The sequence below is a fragment of the Eurosta solidaginis genome, chromosome 5 (assembly GCF_040869045.1).
Source record: "Eurosta solidaginis isolate ZX-2024a chromosome 5, ASM4086904v1, whole genome shotgun sequence".
NCBI lineage: Eukaryota > Metazoa > Arthropoda > Insecta > Diptera > Tephritidae > Eurosta > Eurosta solidaginis.
This window is the reverse complement of record NC_090323.1, coordinates 38830316-38852990: the sequence shown is the minus strand read 5'-3', so window position 1 is coordinate 38852990 and position 22675 is coordinate 38830316. Positions and strand designations below refer to the sequence as shown.

The 22675-nt window shown below is 38.3% G+C and overlaps 1 protein-coding gene across 1 annotated transcript in view; it reads right to left on the bottom strand.

Annotated features, from left to right (window-relative positions):
- Positions 1-22675, bottom strand: part of Tsen34 (tRNA splicing endonuclease subunit 34) — a 430166-nt gene that overhangs the window by 66257 nt on the left and 341234 nt on the right. The window contains exon 5 of the mRNA XM_067757265.1: positions 976-1052. Coding sequence (XP_067613366.1) covers positions 976-1052 — 77 coding nt within the window. The remainder of the gene's footprint in view (positions 1-975; positions 1053-22675) is intronic.

Sequence of the window (22675 nt, the reverse complement as noted above, 5' to 3'; positions counted from 1 at the left end):
GGAATAAATATTCCATACAGTCCGGTAGAAGTGACATCAATATACTTTGAAGTTCGAGGAGGGACAAGAGTATGTGGTGCCGAGTTGAGTAAAGTCTTTGGATGGATTATGTATTGCGGACCTAGATTGTAAAAAATTGTCAGGAAAGATTCACTGTAATAATGAGTCACTAATTGAATAAATAGAATGAGAAATAATAGGTAATTAAATAAAGACTAAAACCTTGAAGATAAAATAATTTAATGTGAGGCGCAGCATAACCTGATTAAGGTTCAGTTGGTCTTACTTATGGTTATCAATAGACAATTGATGCGTCCAACGCTTTTATTTAATTGTCTAATCAAGGCCCTAGATTGATGAGGAGTGTGATGACTAGTACCTAATTATTCTCTAGATTTTAGTATTATCTTATAACTTAACGTAAGTATTGTTTTCAATAAAACCGTTTAACTTAAAAAAATTTTTTATTATTTTATTTGACCAAACAAAATCTTTCACGAGCCATAACTCGAAGAAAATTAACGGATCGTAATAAAATTGGGAACACATACTTTCTTTATAGCAGGAAATATTTCTAGTAAAAATTTACGGGATCGGTTAAGGACCACGCCCACTTTTATATATAAAGGATTTCTCAAAGGGTCGTATACTAGAATAATAAGCTATATCTTAGCGGAAAATAGTTTCGCATTTCACTTAACAAATTTTATTTTAAGGGGCAATTGGAAGACATTTTTTTCAATGGGCATTGCCACGCGCCTATCCAATCAAGCATTACACAACATTTCTAGAGCCTCAGTAAAAATAAATCCCTTGTAACAAAATTCAAAAAAGTAATTTATCTGAAATCAAATGTACAACTGAAACTCACGCTGAGTATATAATGTGCGGTTACATCAGAGCTTAGACACCCTTACTTGTTTTTAATTAAAATAACGAAAAGTATCTTAAACATATGTGTATTTGGAAACTAACCTTTGCTTGCCGGAGTAGCTCCTCATCCGGAAAAATTTCTTGTTTTTTTTCGTATGAAATAAAGCGCAGCAGTAAAACTGAAAATGTATGTAAACAAAAAAAAAAAACAAAAATTCTTTTCTTCGTTTTGATGACAACCTAAAGAAAAAAATATTTTTGTCGAGAGCTTAGATGACCCCGACCTTCATAAGAAAGTACTTATTTAATAACAGCAATTATGGGTATTAAAAAAATTTTACGAAAACATAGATGAGCCACCAACAAAACATCGTTGAACTGACGTGGAATAGTCCATTTAAAAATAGAACTAAAAATTAATACATCCCGAGACACGCATATATTTACATGTACATATGTGTGTATGTATGTAGTATGTATACTTACACCTAAAAATAAAAATACCCACAATGACAACGCATTGCTTACGCATTCACTGATTGATCTCTCCACGCCACTGCTCGTAAATAATATTTAAAAAAATATAAAGCAACCCAAATGGAAATTTTTTAGTTCTTAAAGGTTTGAGTGATCTGTTCACAGCGCACTCATATATATAAAATAGTTAATATAAATGAGGTTGATTAAAGTAACTGCTTTTGCCATTCTGAAAATGAAATACTGTAGAAAGGACGCGCAACGCTTAAGGGGGGGGGCTGAGGGTATACGCTTTGTAGTGAATATCTGTCACCCAGATGGCTTAAAAAAGCAAAATGTAGAGCAGCTACTCTGTTGTGTTCTCACATAATCTTCAAGCAGTGTTTCTGCTGTTACACTTTGAGATGCTACTGTCGTGGAGCATATACAGACATGTACCTATAACTATTTACCAAATCTTTAACCGGCTTGAGCGCTGACCTAAGGACCAGCCGCATTTGAGAGCACATGTACCGAAAATGTCCTGACCATTTTAAGGCAAGATGGACACGTCGGATGTCGCGATACGCATTACAGCAGGGCTTTCCAACATAATGCTGCACCTAAACGACGGCGGAGGAGAATAATAAGAAAAGCAAGAGAGAAGAGAAAGGAGTGAAGATGTAAGAGACTGAGAAAGAAATAGAGTTTGAAGAAATGTAAGGAGATCGGGATAGATGGAGCGAAAAAGATGTGAGGGAAAAGGCGGAGAGGAAGAAAGAGATGCAAAGAAAGATAAATGCAGAGGGAGGAGTGAATAAAAGGATAAGGAAAAGGGGGAGAGATGGGGAGGGTGCGTAAGAGGTAAAAACTTCTTAAAGGTTATGCAGATATACCAAAATTAGGGCAGAACAACGTCTGCCGGGTTTATTACTATTACTATAAACTAGAATAGGCAAACATACGATTGTTGCCCCGCATTGAAAGTAAGACAAAAGCTCACCAGCGACGAATCTATTGTGCCTTCTCTGTGTGTCACCAAACTAGGTAAGTCTATTGCCGACCAGACTTTTGTTACTCACTAATCGTGAAGATGAGCTATGGCAAAATAATCTTAAAGCACCATCTCTCCTGCAAAGGGAATAGGAGGTTCCTAAATTCAAGAAAGGCACGCCCCTTTCATGCATAGCTTATGCCATTGGCACTGTCAAGACTGGGGAGAGCCTCCCCAAACTATTTGAAACCAAACGAGCTTTGTACCGTTTTCTTAACCTGATGCTGGAGCAGATAATTCCAGCGGCGGATCAACACCGCGATGGGGATAATCTATTGCAAAGCGTGCATTTCTGACGTATGCTGATGATATCACAGGCCTTAAAAAGCGACTACCTTCTCCGGCCTGGATGGAGAAAATAATGCGGTGAACAATAACAAGATGAAGTATCTGTTATAAATGAATGATCTGTTATAAACTTATTTTTCATTCATTATAGAAATCATCGATTATTTTTCTCAAAAGTTATCAAAATTTCAATGAAAACGTATGATTTATTATCAAAAAGTTATCGATTATTCATCGAAAGTTTATCGATAAGTTATCAAAAAGTTTGTGATTTGCTATCGAAAGTTATAGATTTGTTATAGTAGTGTTGCCAATTTGTTATCGGTGTGTAATTGAAAACTTATCGATTTTATATAGAAAAATTATCGATTTGTTATCAAAAAGTTCTCGATTTGATATCAAAAATGCATAACTTTTTAATCGGAATGTGCGCTGTTTGTTTTGAAACATATACCGATAAAACTTCACTATAAAATCGATAATACGTATGCAACCAGTCTTTTAGAATTCGATAATAAACCAGTAAGAAGCCGATGACTCAGCGATAACAAATCCATAACTCGTTGATATTTATTCGCTATCGATAATAAGCCGATAATAAAATAATTACTAGTCAATATATTAAATAGAGTTAGAAAGAGACCACCTGATTAACAAGTTTGTGCCATCATATTGGCGGTGTATTTTTTTTGAACCTATGAGTCCATCAATGACTCCATTGCATACAATTCATGCTAGCTTTTTATATGAGTTACTAAGAATATTTAGGGAGGGACTTATCGGGATAAGTAACCAACAAAATTTATTGATAAAGCGAGCTATCTTTGTTTGAAAATTGATTTAATAATTTTTTTTTTATTTTTTCAGACATTGATTCATGTTGTTTTAAAAAAAGAATGTGACTTTTCGTTAGAAAAACTAAGGACCAGTTTATGTATGACGCCGAGACGCTTTACGTTGAAATCACTCGCATTCACGTTCACTTTTCAAAGGTAATCAGGTTTAAATTCTCTTAGTACTGAATGCTCTTATATCATACGAATTCTGATTCACGCGACAAAATACGACTCGTTGCGTTACACATAATATGCCCCTAAATTTGTATTATTCAGCCATACACAAAAAAAAAAAAAAAAATTCGGGAACTTTTGTACTGAATTTTTTGGAGAAAAGGGAGCAGCCTTAAAAAAGATATACGCAGTAAGTACATTTTAGTTTTGCACTCACTGAGGCTATTCACAATGGACAAAAATGTCTCCGAGTGGAAGTGTGTGAGATTCCTATGCACGCTCTCTTAATCTAGCCCAACCTATTGTATCGGATCTTAAATGAAACAGATTTCACATGGTATTGAGCTTTTGGTACTGACGAGTTGGAAACATGGCTGGAACAACGTTGCTTTCAACTTCTCTTTACATTTTGACAACATGAATCACTTCATTTGGCAAACATTAAAATTTTAGTACGGGATTAGTCCAAATTGAGAACAAAAGCATTGACATATATGTTTCATTTTAAACTTTGCTTACGAGAAAGATTATTTTTATTTAAATTAACAGTATTACAAACATTACATGAGTTTACAAATGCTCATATCTAAAAAAAATTGTGATGTTATTTTAAACGCAAATATTTTGGTTTTATACCCAGCTGTACTTGTACACAGGGTATTATAACTTTGATTGGATAACGGTTGGTTGCACTGGTATAAAGGCATCGAGATAGATATAGACTTCCATATAACATAATCATCAGTATCGAAAAAAAAATTTATAAGGCCATGTCCGCCCGTCCGTTAACACGATAACTTGAGCAAATATTGAGATATAATTACAAAACTAATGCAGCTAAGCTAATGATATTTGGCAGTGGGATAGTTTTTATGACGAAAAAACATAAATTCTAAAAAATTTTGGAATATGTGCGTAGCACCACCCACATTTAGAAGAAGAAAATGTGCAGGTTAAACAAGCCGTAAATCAAAAGCCATTAAAGATATTACAATGATACAATTTGGCACAGACACAATCCTTGCCAAACTTTATAGACTGAGTGAAGATAAACAAAATCGTTTAAAAACCACACCCACTTTTCCTAAAGGTATAACTTTAACAAATGCAATGACTCTATGGTATTTCATATTTCATATTTTCATATTTCATATGTTTATTAAGTCAAATGGTAACAACCTTACTGACTAGATTACAGGTTAACTTAGTACTAGTTTAACAATTTTAAAGTAAGGTTTACTGAGATAAGTAATAGGACTCAATGCGTGCCTTAAACAGAAACCTTGGCATGGCAAAGTCCAGGTCAAGGCTTCTGGATAGGCGATTAAATTCTACAAGAGCTCTTAGAAGAGGTGCGAAACTGAAGTAATTCGAACGCAGCACTTCAACGCGGAATATACTGTGAAAGCGGAGAGCTCTGTTAGGGACATTGAAAGTCAACTGTCCAAGTAGTTCTGAGCAGTCAATGGCACCTGATATTATGTCAAAAATAAACATAGACATTGATAAGCATGCATCTTGCATTGTAGGGTGGCAGGGGATTAACAAAGTGCAGAGGTTGAAGAGCAAATTTTATGAACTTGCGCTGAATTCTTTCAATTCTTAAAGAGTGTGAAGAGTATATGGGATTCCAGATGACTGATGCATACTCTAACTTGGAACGCACTAAGGCATTGTATAAGATTTTTCTGGTATATGGGTCCTTGAAATCCTTGGCATATCGTCGCAAGAAAGCTAAGTTGGTATAAGCCTTTGGTATGAGAAAGTTTACATGATTACAAAAAGTAAAATATGAGTCAAAAATTACGCCAAGATCGCGAAACTCATTAATTGACGCAAGAGTTACATTTGAAATCGAGTACGCGAACGAAACCACATTCGTAGACTTAGTATACGTCATGTGACAGCATTTACTAATATTGAGTAGCAGATTATTTTGACAGGCCCAATTATTTATAGCATTCAGATCTTCTTGCAGACGCAATGCATCAGAAGTACAGGAGATTCTCCGAAAGAGTTTTAAGTCGTCAGCATAAAGCAAATAATTCGAATAGTTTATGCATGAGCCAACATCATTAATAAACATTAAGAACAAAATAGGACCAAGGATGCTACCTTGTGGTACACCCGAAGTTGCTGAGAATTCATAAGACTTAGTTCTCTCGATTTCAACAAAAGATATTCTATTTTCCAAATAGGACTTCAGCCACGACAGAAAGCTTGAGTGAAAGCCCATATTTTTAAGTTTCCACAGAAGTAATTTGTGCGAAACTGTGTCAAAAGCCTTGGAAAAATCCGTATATATGGTGTCTACTTGACATCCATCCTTAAACGCACAGACACAAAACTGCGAGAAAACAGCCAGATTTGTAGCAGTCGAACGTCCCGCAATGAAACCATGCTGACATGGATCGACTATTTTATTTATGGCGAATGATACTTTGTTTTTAACTACCTTTTCAAAAAGTTTTGAACATGTTGACAGTTTGGATATTGGCCTGTAATTCTTTACTTCATTTTTATTGCCTGACTTGAAGATAGGAGTGATAGACACCAGCTTCCAACGATCGACAAAAACTCCAGACGATAGCGAAATATTGAAAATGTGGCACAGTGGCACACAAAGAAAAATACTACACTTCTTAAATAAAAAAGAGGACAATTCATCAATATCATTTTTGATTGAGGTCTGTAAGGAGGATATACCCAAGATAATATCGGTTTCAGACAAGGACAGAGACCCAAAGTCTAAAGGTTTGGGGCTATCAGTAAAATACCTGTTATCAAAGTTATCGGCATCAACAACAAACGTAGATTTGAAAAAATTAGCAAAAAGACTTGCCGAATCGACCAAACTGTTGGAGCAAATGTCATTAAATTAGACACAGGTAGGTATATTAGAACAACCTTTCTTTGAACGAACATAGTTCTAAAAAGATTTAGGATTAACTCTCAACTCATCTTCAACTCTAGAAACGTATTTATTGTACAAAAACTTATCAAGAACATTGAACTGCGTCATATAGGAAGTATACTGACCTTTAAAAACAGTATCGCTGGTATCCTTGTATAATTTAAAATACTTATTTCTTTGATCTTTCAACTTTTTCAACCTAGTATTGTACCAGGGTAGTTTGTGAACTTTAACTGGTAGGAGAGAGAGTTTCCTAAAAGTTATAGGCGCGCTCATTATTATTTATATTGTTTTTCGGCACTAGGTCGAAGAATTCAATAGATAAATATAGTGCTACATGATGCATATCTGATTTATATATAGGAAACACACATTCAGTGAAGTGAGTTATGAGGTTGTCATCGACAAAAATTAGGTCCAAAATATTGTTTAACTGGTTCACGAAACTGTTAATCTGAATTAGATTGGCACTAAAAAGGGTGTCTAAGAAATTAATCTCATGGGCATGATGAACATTAGCAGGTGTTAAGATATCATCTTCTAGTAATCTCGACCAAACAACCTTGCTGAGATTAAAATCTCCCAGGACGCAAAAATTACTATCAACATTATATTCATATAGGTCAAATATATTATTAACATGAGCAAAGTACAGCAAATCTGTGCTGAAAGGCGGAATGTAAGAAACGCAGATAAATAAATTGCCAGAAGGCCCAGTAATACAGACACAAAGCTGGTCCAAGAGAGAGTCATCATTAGAAAGCGGCACAAAAGAAGAGAAGAGAACGCCTTACAGCAATTAACACCCCACCGCCTCTGAGACGCCCTGTTTTGATAGGGCCTCTATCCTTTCGATAAGTTTGAAACAGACTTTGATCAAAAAATTCTGAGCCAGAGAAGTCATTATTAAGCCAAGTCCTGAACTACATTTAAGTCATATTCTACCTCAGTAGTGGTATGGTTGAGCTAAGAACAAAACTTGAACAAATTTTGAAAATGGGGATTGATACGCCCCTTTTTTTGTTACTCTTTCCAAAATACATTTAATGCCATAATTCGAACAAAAACCTCCGAATCCGAGCGAAATATGGCATAAATATTTCTTTCATAGCTACAGCTGTCCCTATACAACCTTCACCCCAGTCATTCCACCGAGAAAGGAGTGGGGAAGAGGAATTATCTGGGGTATGGGACCGGCTAACTTGTTCACGGATGGGTCGAAGCTGGACGGAAAGTTTGGTGGGGGAGGGAGGGGGGGGGGGGGGTCTTTTGTCAAGAGCTAAATGTAAGCCGCCTGTTTAAGTTGGCTGATCACTGCAGTGTATTCCAAGCGGAAGATGCTGCGATTAAGGATGCGGTGCATGGAATGCTATCCAGTGCTACTACGGTTAGGGAATGTAACATCTACTCTGATAGCCAAGCGGCTATCAAGGTCCTGAGCTCAACTACAGTGCGATCGAGGGTGGTCGAGGAGGGCCTGACCTTGCTTGCGATTGCATCGAATTATTTTACAATTAAGATTATCTGTGTTCCGGTCCATAGTGATATCCCGGGTAACTGTCAAGCGGATCTCTTAGCCCGTATAGGTACAACTGAACCGGATGAAGATGGATGTAGGGATTTCGGGATTCCGTTGGCCACCTGTGGATTGCTTCTCCGTAGCTGGGCCTCGAGTCAGCTCAGCAAACGTTGGGCGGACACCACGTCTTTCAGGGTAGCAAGATCTTTCTGGCCGAAAGTGGATGGCAGGAGGTCTGCTGAAATAATTGGGTTCACTAAGGCTCACCTATCAATGGTCATTGAGGTTTTGACAGAGCACTGTCCCATGGGTACCCATGCGGTACTTCTTAATATACTGGAAACTCCATCCTGCTGCAGCTGTATGGAGGATGATGAGGTGGAATCACCAAATCACTTTATGCTTGATTGCCCAGCTTTTGCCAGAACTAGGCGAAAGTACTTCGGTCGTGTTGAGATCGGTATCATTCGGAGCTTTATCGTTGATACTCAACGATTCTCTAAGTAGCTAGATCTAAGTCACCGTTATTTTTGATGTATGTGGCATCACAACGGACCTTCGTGTTGTCCAAGTGAGCTATCCTTATCAGGGCAGCTACCACCTAACCTAACCTAACCTAATCTACAGCTGCTAAATTGCATTTTTAACCGCTCAAGTTCATCAGTGGTAGCCTCTGTATCCTTTTTGCTTCTATTGAACGAAAATGAGTTCAGAATAGAACCATATATGTATTATTACGCAGCAAACAACAACAGCGTTACAAGTGCGCAGCTGGGTATATAATGTTCAACCGAACTTAGACTTTCTTACTTGTTTTAACTGTAATGTATTCAAACCGCACACTTTTTTAATTGCTCATTTGGGTATTAAAAATATTTAAAGAAAAAAATTTAAGGTACAAAAATTACGCAAATGAAAAAATCTTGTTAATTTTTATTGCATTGTTGTTCGCATAACAAAAGCACGCCCATATTTTATGCATAAATTAACAACAAACAAAAACAACAAAAAAAGTAACAAAAAACCAAACGTATTAAAATACAAAGCGCTTTAATATTACCAAATATTGCAAAAGAAAAACAACAAAAATGTTGTTAAATTCACGCACACAAGCATAAATAATCTGCATGAATCTCGTAAATCATTTACGCTGAACTTTGATTAATTTATTTTTATATCGAATATTATTCAGGCATTCGCCAACGCAAACTCGAAAGCGATGATTACGCTAAACATTGTTCGAATAAAAAAAAATTGGATTTTTATTTTTCTCATTGCGAAATTGAAGCAAGAGCAATGTTTAAATTTTTTCCTGCATGCATGTAATTTTTTTAGTTAACTATTTTTGATTTTAAATACTCTTAAAAATTTAGCATCTGCTCCCACCTATAATAAATTAATCTGATTTGACAAAAAATTTTTGGCAAAAAAATAAAAAACAAATATAAATTTTAAAACATGTCCATTTTCGCGTGGCGTATGCAAATTTTTATATTATATAATTGATTGAAAATTAAAAGCATATAACTTAATGTTCAATCTGTATTAAATATTCGGCGTGCATTTTTGGATGAAATAAGCAAAAAAAACTAAACATGTGTATTCAAAGTTTAGATGGATGTTTATTAGACCATGCCAGCGAAATTTAAACAAAATATTGTGGCGAATATTAGCAGTTCTATGCATCACTACGCTGTTAATAAATAAATCCACAAGAACAATAAAGCAAGCAGCCATACTTATGTACATGAACACATCAAAGCAAGCCAGCAGCTTGAAGCAGAGAGATTATTTCACATATACATATGTAGTTGGAAGATAACAGCGAAGAAGAAAGAGAAACAATCACACCTCACATTGTTATCAGTTAAGAGCAGCAGTTGTTACTCACACATACACACGCATATTGCCAAATTAGCCAAGTATGAGATACAACTGTTCTAGAAGGCATGTTCATGAAAAGTCTAGACCGATAGAGTCGACAGTTCAGCGATTCAAAGGTGCATAATAATCAGGAATTTCCCAAAATTCGTTACAATATAAAACAGGGCCATGAGTATGAAGTACTAGTAAAGTTCGATGTGCAAACATCCAGGTATACGTTAAGAAAACAAATTTTCTTCAATTAAATAGGATTTGCTCAGTCGTTGCAGTTAAACCACAGCAGAGATAATATGTATATCAGAATCGTTTTCGAAAAAATTCGAAAAAATATAATGTTTCGAACTTTTCGTTTGAAGTTATCTGAATTTGTTTGACTATGCAGATTTGTAGCCCAATCACTTTTAGTCAGACAAAGTACAGCTTAGAGGTCTCTCAAAATTCCCATTAATTTTTAAAATTTTTCTCCGAAGGGGGTTTTAGATATACTTCATACAAAGTGTGAAAGTTTTTTGATATGAAGAAAGTCTGAAAACCACTTTGGAAAAAAAATTTTCAAAAATCAATGCGAATTTTGAGCGACTTAAAACTTGTATTCATCGATAACAAATCGGTTACACTCCAATAATAATTCGATAGCAAATAGTAAAACTATCGATACATTTTTGATATTAATCGATAGCTCGTCGATGAAAAACCGATGACCCTTCCACAGCATTTGTTATCAATAACAAATCGATAGTTCGTCTATACTTCGCTGATAACAAACCGGTATTAAGTTGACAACAAACCAATAACTTGTCGAAAAAAAATTAAAATACGCCTAAAACCCGACGACATTAATACGATTGTAAGTATGACACCGACCATCTCTTCAATTGTAATGTTGAACCAACGCCTCTAACACTCCTCTCACTATGGTCCAGCCCTGTTGAAACAGCAAAGTTTACTTGGACTTGGATATTGATGACAATTCGTGATCGGTCGCGCCTATTAGATGGTGAAGCACTTCACAACAACAACAAAAACAGTGAATTTTATCCCCAGTCGGCTCTCACACCTGCGCACTGAGAGTAATCTTCCATCTCACCGAGTATTACGAACATTTTTCTCATACACTACCTAACGACACTGTATATACCAAAATGGTTTCCTTGAGTTCGGAAAAAATTATAGGTACGATGAGGAATGTCGAGCCCAGTCGGCACAGAAGGATGCAAGGTAGATGGCGTGACTGTGAGGAGCTTTAAATGCTGGCTGATATGAACAATGATGCTGCCAACAAGTGTTACCTTGGACTGAGTGAGAAACTGAAAAATAAAGTACTCTCGCAACGAACAACAATCATACTTTATAAGATTCTAATCATATCTGTGCTGTCGTTTGAATCGGAGTCATTAACGGTATAGAAAGAAGAGATCCCCGATTGGATTATTTGACAGAAAAGTTCTCAGAAAGATTTGTGCTATTGCCTGTGCTGCCAGCTGTATGAATAATGGGAATGTAGTTATGAGCTTTTCGGAGACATTAACAATGAATAAGAGCTCAAAGGCAGCACTGGCTAAGTCATGTTGTGCGAATGGATGAAGTCGCGCCGGCTCAGAAAAAAATACCTATAGGCACCAGAAAATAAAGACTACTTTGTTGAAATCACTACAAAGAACTTAATATCAACAATAAACACAACGAATAATGTCCCTGAGTAGCGAAACCAATGGCTGCTGACCGCCACAAGAGATATACAGTCATACAGACAAACAATACAACATGTAGATGGAAACAATCAGCGATCGAATGGGGAGAACAACACGCCTTGATTGTTCGTCAGCGGTCAAGCGTCAACAGCAATGACCTTTGCCAATGAAGCGTACACGGACTTACACCAAGTGCGAAGCACAACAGCACAGCAACCAATCAAGCGAGCAGCGGCGCCGCATCCACACAGCGAAAGAGCCATCAAGCGAGAGTAGCCGCTAAGAATCAGCAAACAACAAACGGCAAGCATCAACCAAGCAAGCGAGAAAATATGACCAACAATCGAACGTTGCATGCATAAATACAATAAATAAGCAAATATAATAAAAATAAAAATAAAATTCAACAAACGAAGAAATATTTGCAATAAAAATAATAATATTAAAAAGAGAAAAATTGGCAAATAAAAAATAAAGGTTTAAGTAATAAAGAGGAAGAAGACAAGCTGCACGCGCAAATAAATTTATGTTATTGTAAGTATGTATTGCCCAGTACAGTGGTGTACAGAGGTGCCAATGCTAAATGACTTCACTTCTTTACCTGCCTAGCAGTTTCGAGTAGCGGTTGGCATTGATAGTCGCTGGAAGGATCTCGAAACCCTGACAGAGTGTGTGTGAGCCCAGCGCTTCCTTAGCTCATCCGAAATCCAATTTTCAAAAGTAGAATGCAAAACTCCAGCGGTACTCACAACTTCCTATCGACAACCGTCCGTATGACACGGATATCGCTATACCCTGGCACCCAGATGATTTCGATCAAAAAGCAGCTCGAAGTGACATTGACATCTCTAAACCTTTTGAAGTCCAGCGCTTTACTGACCTAGAAGACATTTTCTAACTCATGATGCATTGAATGGCATCCCGTGCCTGCGCTCTAAATTTCCGGCTAAATTTAAGGTCCCGACAGAGCCCGTCTTTCGTTCCCATCCAGTGGGGGTTCACTTGTAAAGAAGTTCATCATACCTCCAGATGAGTTCTCCATTCTAATCTTTCTTCAAAGGTATATGACTTATAAAGGTAATAGGCGGAGCAGAAACTACCGCAAATAATATGCTTTACTGTGGCTGAAAGAAAGGCTAATAAGAATTGTGGAGTACCCATGTTTCGAAAGTCTATATCCTGTGCCAGAAACCTAATTACAGCACGGACTGCGCAATGTCTATGTTCAATGCGTTCAAAGCCAGAGTTAGTGTTGGACCAAGAGTCCCACAGATTGCAATCAGTTCTATTCGTTGCACGGTCTCGTGTTTTTTGACATTAGGAGCAGAGGGTGGTACCCTTGGGTAGAGAGATAGCTCCAGCAATGGCCCACGAAAACAGTACACGGCGACCAAGGTTTTCCTAGCTCTGTCTTCTGTATTAAGCTTCGAGGAAGCTTTATTTCAAATACTATGCCAAGCTACTTAACGCTGTCCGATAGTACTAGCGATACTCCGCCAGAATATAGGGATATCGTATATCGCAGTGGAAAAAGTGCAAAAAGCTTAGTGTTATTGGCTGTTATAGCTAGTTGGCAGGATTCGAACCACCATATCATGCAGTAAGGGTATCACCCTAGGAAACAGACAGCTCCAGCGTTTTGTTTTGATCCCACGGAAGCAGTACGCGGTAACCAAGGCTTTTCTATGACTGCCCTCTATATTAGGCTGTTAGGAAGCTTGCTATCAAGTACAACACTAAAGTACTCAACTCCGGGCGATACTATCAGTTATGCTCCGCTATAATACAGAGACCTTGTACCTCGTCGTCAAAAGATCACGCTCAATTTTATTGCGCTCTTTACGGTACCAGGCTATCTCTGCAAAAGGTTGTGAAGGATGTCTTGAAATTTCCTCACGATAGGCCGTCGGCGTTTAGGCGATCACTTTGAAGGCCCTAGATTCGAGATATTGAAGTAATCTGTTCACGAACTACGATCCAAAGTGGTAAGTACAGGTAAGATAGCATGAACTCATAAGTATTAAATCTGAGAAATCCGTCTGAAAAATAGGCGACAACATTCAGTCTTATAAATCCGACTACATATACAAAAGCTTGATCAGCTGACCGCAGTCCCAAGTCCCTCTCAATGTTTCTTTTTTGTCAAGCCAATCTGAAGAAACACAACATGCAATCCTCCCGCAAGGGTAGCCATGTATGGTTGTATACCAAAACCCTAAGTCGTATCATGAGCTCACAAGTCCTAAGCGCCCAAGCTCAAAATCCACCACATCATCGAGCGAAACGACAAAAATTGTATTCTCTATTCGAAACAAAATTGAATTCGAAATAAGTCGTTCACAACCCGCTAAGGTCCTTAACGCGCTCGAGTATATCACTGATTTAAATAAATGAAAACAAATAAAACCGCACATCAAGTGCCACGAGATTGTGCACATATTGGCCATAAGTTATTGTGTGTGTGTGTGTAAGTACATCAATAAATATTTCTACAATCGACAAATGTCCGCAGCGCTATAAAGCCTAAATGGGTGCATGCGGAGCTTTTAAGTTGTTGAGCGCTGAATTCTGAGCTCTGATGCTACTCCTCCCGCTGATTTTGTCCTTGCTCTTGTGCTGTTTGTATGCTGAGGCTGAGGTTGCGCTTATCATGCAAAAAGTTTGTTGTCTTTTGCTAGAGGTTCGGACGGACACACGACAGGCTGCTTGCTTAAATAGCTACTGGCAACAGACAAAAACAGACAAAGAATTGCGGGCTGATGAGTTGAACGCTTGGCGGTTAGCGTTTACATACAAGTACCTTAAGAATTCGCACGTCATTGATATGGCGCGTTGAGCACAAGAGAATATTTTAAAGGATTCGATTGAAGTTGACGGCAAATGAGTGTGAATTTTATATAAATTAATATAATAACAAAAAAGTAAGTTCTTTTGTGGAAACTGTTTGAGAACTGTCAAGTATAAAACATGTACTTAATTAATGATTGATCAATGGGACTTTGAGTAGCTCAGCTTCAAGTTTGGATGCGTCACTCATTGCAGTAAGAGAACTCAGCAAGTAAACTTGCCAGTATGCGACAGCAAAAATCAGACCACCCAAACATCGTCAAAGAGTTATTGAAAAGATTGAAAAAACAGTCGACAAGAATTCTATGAAAGCTTACAGCCATATTTCACTGCACTCACCCGTCACTGCTACCGAATAAAACCATTTAGAAGTCCAAAAAATGACCTTAAAATGTTAGCTGAGCTCCAACAAAGATAGTTGCTACTTCTGTAAGCCTCATATACAGTATTTACACCACATAATGTGCTACCACAGTTTTCAAGAACTTTTACCCTGAGAAGATTGAGACAATTATTAGGATAGAGGTTCCAAAAATGTGAAACAGAGATCGAAGTGAATAGATAGATTTTTGAAATTGGCGAAGTTGGATTAGGTTGAACTAGCTGGTCTGTGAGGACCTCACATAGGCTGAATGAGTCCATAGTGTTATCAGAAGTTTGCTTGATGAACATACTGGAAAACTCTATCAGAAACCAGGAGCTATGTTATAAAATAACTTCATACTCTTGGCAAATAATAAAAGCTTTCTAGGATCTTTGCTACTTGCTGCTTCCAGATCTGATAGCTGTGCCATTCTTTATAGCGGTATGCTTAGCCTTGTGAGCTAAGAGCACGAGCACATAACGTGCTCGATCGCTTCCTGCCCCAACTCGCACTTCCTACGTCTTAATCCTAACAGCTAACTCTAATAACAGAGTGAAAGTTGGACTTGACTTCCCATTATAGTTAGGTTCAAGTTCGTTTCGATAAACGTTTCACAATTCAAAACGAGCCAAACAAATATGGGTGCGGTAATAACTCAAAACTGTGAGCACGGTTTGGAGATAGCTGAGGAGGTCTCCGAATCTCCGAAAATCCTTTGAGCTCTTAATAAATTACGAACATACGTTGAATGGATCAGGTTTTCTGTGCTTTCGGAACCTTACTGGAGTTAGCAGATATTCATGTACCAATGATTTAGACACAGAGGTTGAGAGATCACAGTAAATCGCAGATAAAGTTTCGCAGTGATCAGCGGATCTAACCAGAATCACGGAACTATCTATCATTGATAATATGAACCCATTAAACTGTGATTTATGAGACAAAAGATAGCGCAGTAGCGGCTAATGAGCTATGCTAACTCGTTGCAACACAAGCGCTCATTGATTCTGATCGCCAAAGATAATTGTCTTATTCTGACAAGAATTGTGATTACGAATATTGATAAGCGTGATTGTTACCTGTGATGCCATGGTTTAGTTAAATAATTTAAATAGGCCGGTCTAGAACCGACAGAAGCGCTAAGATCGGGGTAGACGGGCGCACTAAATCATGGGCCAATAACCGCTGGGGCTCCAAACTCGTTTAACTGCAACTGGATCGATCTTAAGGCTAAGATAGGTTGGGTGCTGGAACGGGACGCAATAGGGTCCAACACGGACTCTCGAGAGAAGATATACCACCACACTAATTTTCGCCTTCCTTAAAATTGACTGGAATTTTGAGGCGGGTTTTATGGAGAGTTTTGAGAGGCGACTTCAAAACAGACATTCGAGTAAAGACATAGCACTACACTAATTACCGCCCTCCCTGAAATTTGACCTCAAGCTTCAAGCAGATACTCGAGAAGCGACTGGGTTTGTGAAGAGGAGATATGCTCTCACTCAATACAAACGTCATCATAATAAATTGCAGTGGCGGAGTTGGAGTTTCGACGAAGGAGTTACAAGACGCATTGTCCATCCTTCTTTCAAAGTCAGTAAGTAGTTAGTAGAGAGAAGGCCTACGGAGTTCTGCCGGAAAATCCAATAAAAGGACGTGGTATGTCCTCGGGGAGTGTCCTTATCGCTACAACAACAACAACTGCGACAGTCACGTTCTCACCTCTCAGAGCAAACAAAAGGCGCCAACACTTCCATACTTCACAATCGGTCCTTTGTAAGGTAAGAATGTCAAGCAAATATGATAGCGCTAGTACCTTAGTGGTACAAATCTTCGGAACGCGCCATATCAATATCCGGCAAAGGACCGCTCTAAGTGCTCTAAGTGCCCAGTAGATACAGTAAGAAATCTTCAGAAACACTACCACAACAACAGGAAACTGAAGCCTGGGTTGACATACGAAAATAATGGGAATCGCCTCGCAAGTGTTCTATTCTACCTAATATAAAGCACGAGGCTCGATCTTTCTTTAACTATCAGGCTTTTCGACATTCTGTGTACAGTAGATCAAGCCAAGAGAGGCGGTCCCCAAAGAGCTCTCTAAATTGCATTTCTGTAGACGTTAAAACTCAAGTTATCTCATACGACTGAGCTGTCCGAACCTAACCTATATTTTGTCTATCAGCTTGCAGATTTATAGTCTGAACTGAGCTCATGTGACTAAAATCCACAGACTCTAATGTTCCGGAGCGTACCGGATTCATACCCAGCAATGACTGCCCATATCCGAAGCACTCCCACAAGCAAAACACAAAAATTCTGACAAGGACCCACTCTTGGCTAACGCTTTCAAAGAGATTTTAACATGTTTTCCACAAGCCATCCCATGTCTTCAGCAAAGATCTCACAAGGTAGCGTGTTCCAAAGCTGCCGGTGTAAATTTACGAACTTAGTTATATATTTTTTCTAAATAGGGAACTTAAGCCTAAGTTCTACGTCGATTTTGGTTATCTACGAACTAGCAATAACAATGAATATAATGACAGCCTAGAAATCAAAAGGAGAATCTTTCTTGCCAACATGTGCTAGTAGTCCATTAAAAAGTAAAATCGTTTTCGACGAACCAAAATTACGCTCTGTAAGTTTCTCATCATACCTGTACTGATTTATGGCTTAGCGGTGCCGCATATAGCCGGGATAGTTCTTTGGAGTATTCGAGAGAAGGTTCTTAGGAAGAGGGAAGTGTAATAATGACATGTATGAACCTTAATTTGTTATAAACATTGTGCAACGAATAGAGGACGAACGGACGAAGACGCCCCGGCTAAGAAAGAATTCCTTTCGACACCCGTTCTTGGCAAAAAAAAAAGAGAAAGAGAATGGGTGTACCTCCCAACTCAGTGGAAAATCTTGATCTCCCTTGGGATATCTGGCGTAACATTATACCCAACGGCCTAGGAAATTGCGAGTACACGCTTCCTGGTTCCCAATTACTCATCAACTAGCTTTTCGGATACTGGAATACGTTCCTCAATAGCTACAGCCTTTTACTGATGTAAAAACTAGCACTTGCGTCCAATCAGCCATATGACCGCCGACGGATTAAAGGGATTGATAAGCTCAATACAAAGTTGTATAGTTTCAGAGCTTCCGAAAACCAGTTGTCAACCTCGTCTACGATAGTGGAATTCTTTTACAAATATGAATGTATCATACACATATTTAGCAGGCGAAGCTCTGGCGACTCAAGTTCCTTATGGAACAAGGTTGTGGTGGGCGGGATGGACTAGAGGGTTTAATGTGGTCATATTAATCGTTCCTGGGCTAGTACCTTAATGGTGCTTGTTACCGGAACGTATCTGATATATAGCCGGCATACCCCAAAACCTTCGGGGATTGTCTTTATCGTAAATAAAACAACAACAACAACCGCCATAAAACAATTTGTATCCGCCATTTTCCAAGCTCACAAGCGTTTGCGCTTGCAACTAGTTTTATGGTTTAAAAAAGATAATAGCTTTATCGACTAAAACGGCTTTATCCAGCCTTAATGGTCTATAAAAACCGGAAATAGCTTAAAAACTTTTAACCAAAATCATACTTGAATTAATCAAATCATGCAATAATATTTGCAAATTATTCTCTTCTCGTGGTTTTGTTTTTCTTGTCTTTTTTCCTCATATCATAAGCCAACTTGAGTGCTGCATCGAGTTGAACAATGCGAATGTGCAATGAACTGTAGCCCAACGGCAAATGAGCATGCGCTGTATGCGATGTTACATTGTTGTTGTTAGGTACACAAAGATCTCGCTGAAAATATGCCAAACACTTCACTCACCCGGCACGCGCAAGCATTTTACCAGCTAACCAATTGATCACGAGCAGCGAAGTTACAAAGTAGTAAATTTTTAGAATTTTTTTCTACTTTTGCTTCGTATTTGAGTTAGTATGAAGTGTATGAGGTCTTTAGAGCTGCACACATTATCAGCATACGGGTACAGATATTCTCATATTTATATACTTCTATATATGCACTCATAAATGCAATTGCTTTAACCAGCCAGCCACCACTTTGATCAACCCAACATTCAAGCAGCTCATCAAACGATTCATTGAACGCTCGATCGTTGATCGATTCATCGTTACTTCTATCCATCGCATCAATCTAACCATACAAAAGCTTTACATACTTGCATATATCATTCTATGCTTAATGACCAACGTCTCGCCCCTTGATCACTGATCAAGCAAGTCTTGATCATTTGCGCGATCGTTATAAACGCGCTGCCACTAAAGTTGCCACTTGTGCAAAGTCATTCTTCGATCGTTGACTTTAATTTTCATGTAGCGCCAATCAAGCCAAAGCAATGAAGCTCATATAAAACATACACAGCCTGCTAAGGTTTCTATAAACGAGTATACAAACAACCAAGCGCGCCTACCCTCAAAGCTTTTCGTGCGTATCAACGTACACTGAAGGAAATGGTGCTCGTAAAATCAACAAATCGGTTCTGTTGTTTTTACAGAGATTCGGTGAAATTGATAGAATTATGGTTAATTCGACCGAGTTCTTTGCCAAGCGAACAAATTAGTTTAGTCATTTCAACAGAAGATAAATTGTCGCTCTTAAGTTAACAAAATTCTGTAAAATTGACAGATTCCTAATCAATCTAACTGATTTTTCTGTTAACACAACTGATCTCACTAGTCATTTCAACAGCGAACAACTCACTGCGTTCTCTACGTTGTACTTATGACGATGGTGCCACTTGTTAAAAAAAAAAACACCAAAATAAGAAAACCACAAAATTGAAAAAACACACAAATTGGGAAAACAACAAAAAACTAGTTTTTCAGTTATCAATACAAAACGAAAAAATCCTTTTTTGAATTTTCTGTGCACAACACTGCAAAAAATTGTGCTATACCGGCACACCTATTTATCGGGTACAATTTTGCAACTTCTCCTCCAAGCGAAATGCAAAATTGCGCCTTCTTGTTGCAAAAGTTTTGTTTGAACGAACAGGATTTTTCCAAAGTTAGTAACATTTTGTTAAAGTTTTTACGAATTTTCACTCACGCGAACAAATCTAATAAGATAATAAAAAACATCCTTTCTTAATGTTGATGTTTCCGACAGCATAAAAGTTTGAGTTGTTTTGGAATCGTTTCAAAATAAAGTGTTGCGAGAATTAAACTTGTCGAATTACATTTAAAGTTACTCCAGTGGTAAATTAACTTCCCGCGATTTGATTCTTTACTTTTCTATAACTTAGAAGTTCTCTATTTAAAATGTTATGTCAAACATTTATACTACAAACTTTGTTCGAAACAATCAAGTGTGGCGAGAGAAGAAATTGAGAATGGGCTGCAACTGAAAATATTGAAAATCAGTTTCGTGACTAATATTGTTATTTCTATTTGAAAAGTGAAGTGACGCGCCGCGAAGTTCAAAACTATTGTAACGAATTTGCTTGCAAATCCTCTTATTTGCAATCCTCTGCTAAGTTCGAATCACTAAACTGTTGAATAAATAACTCCAATTTGTAATAATGCAAAATGGCCTTTATTAAAGTACTTCACAATACACTCAAACTGTGCAACGAATAGCTTGCTTAATAACCACACTGATTGATAGCTCAATGAAACTCTACTATTCAAAATAATACTGCTATTGCTCGCTAGATATCGTCTTAATCGCAACTGCTTGATAACTCAAATCAAACTGAATTACTTCTTACTCGCCTGCACCGCTTTTATAGTTTACGCTGCATACTTCTAGGCTCTTCGATTTCCAGAAGTTACTAGTTGTTTCGGCTACAAAATTGCCAGCCACAACTACGTGCACAAATTATTGCCCTCTCTTGTGACCACTGAGATAAGATATATGCATGTGTTTGTGCATTGCCGCTCCGCTGCTCGTATACGTACATATGTGTAGACGCAATTATTTATTCGTTTATGTAGATACATAAAGATTGAATTATTGATGTGAATGTTTGTAGTTTACAGTCTCTCGCGCGCACATAGGCATATAACTAAATGCATCTGTGTATGACATCTCTCTGGGCTGCCTTATATATGTGTATACTTGATTTAATTATTAACGTAAATACTGCTTGGCATGGCCTTAGCATCGCCTTAGTGATGGGATAATTTAGTGATGCTAATATCCGTGACACTGCCCTCCACCTAAGTCTGATCGTCCCGATCAGACAAATCTTTCGATCTAAATGTTGCTAGCCTTTCCAAATGGACCACCTTCATTTTGGTTCGTGGTTTACCGATGGTCTGTATGCGGTACACTACATCGTTGATTCGTTTTACAACTTTGTATGGGCCTTCCCAATTACACTGCAATTTCGGGGACAAACCTTTTTTACGTTGTGGGTTGTATAACAGCACCAAATCTCCTTCCTGAAAACCTTCTGAATTAATTGCTTTATCGTATCTGGCTTTCATCTTGTCACTCATAATCTTTGTTCGTTGCCTTATTAGATCATGTATTTCTCTTAGCTCTTCTTCCAAATCACTAGTGGATTTCCTGACATTTCTCTCCGCATTGGCATCTATCCCAAACTTCAAATCAGCTGGCAGTCTAAGGTCATTGCCAAAAATTACTTTTGCAGGGGTTTGGCCCGTTGTCTCATGCACTGCTGATCGGTAAGCCATCAAGAATAATGGTATGCGGGTATCCCATTCTTTATGGTACTTGTCCACTACTTTCCTTAAGTGCTCCTCCAATGTTCTATTGAATCGTTCTACCATACCATCGGATTGAGGATGCAATGCAGTTGTCCGTGTTTTTCGAATGCCCAATGACTTACACATTTCCTGGAACACAGCTGATTCGAAATTCCTGCCTTGGTCAGAATGTAACTCCATTGGTACACCATACCTTGCAACCCAATTGTTTATAAACACTTCTGCTACCGTTTCCGCTTCTTGATTTGGGATTGGGTATACCTCTGGCCATTTGCTGAAATAATCCATAACTACCAGTACATATTTGTTTCCGCCGTTGCTAGTAGGAAATGGACCGGCGACATCCATAGCGATCCTTTCAAATGGCGCACCTGAGTTATATTGCTTCATCTGGCCATGACTTCGTGTTCTGGGCCCTTTCGCTCTGCTGCAAACCTCGCAGTTCGCAATCCACTCAGTGACCGACTGACGGCAACCAACCCAATAGAATCTCTGTTTAATCTTCTCGAGCGTCTTCGTGATTCCAAGATGACCTCCGCTTGGACCATTATGCAGCTCGCTGAGCACATCAGGAATCCTCTTTCTGGGAACAACTATCAGTTTATTCTTGTATTTACCATCCTCACTCTCCCATACTCGATGAAGGCAACCGGATATTAATTCTAAACTGTTCCACTGTGCCCAATATGACTTCGCAATGGGACTCTCTGCTGACATCTCTTCTCTGTTTGGTCTTTCATTTCGTTCGAGCCCTTGCATAACACGTGACAGATCTGCATCTTCTAGCTGGCACTTTCTTAGCTGTTCCTTGTCCCATTCATCTGTACATGTTATATTCATTAGCCGGACATCTATAATGTCTTCTTTAGCCTCGGCTTTTGAACAGTGCTTGCATTCCAAACTACATGGTCTTCGTGACATTGCATCAGCATTTCCATGGGTACTACCTTTCCGATGCTCAATGGAAAAGTCGTAGCTTTGTAGTCGCTCGATCCACCGTGCCAATTGTCCTTCCGGATTACGGAACTGCAGAAGCCATTTCAACGCTGCGTGATCTGTCCTGACACGGA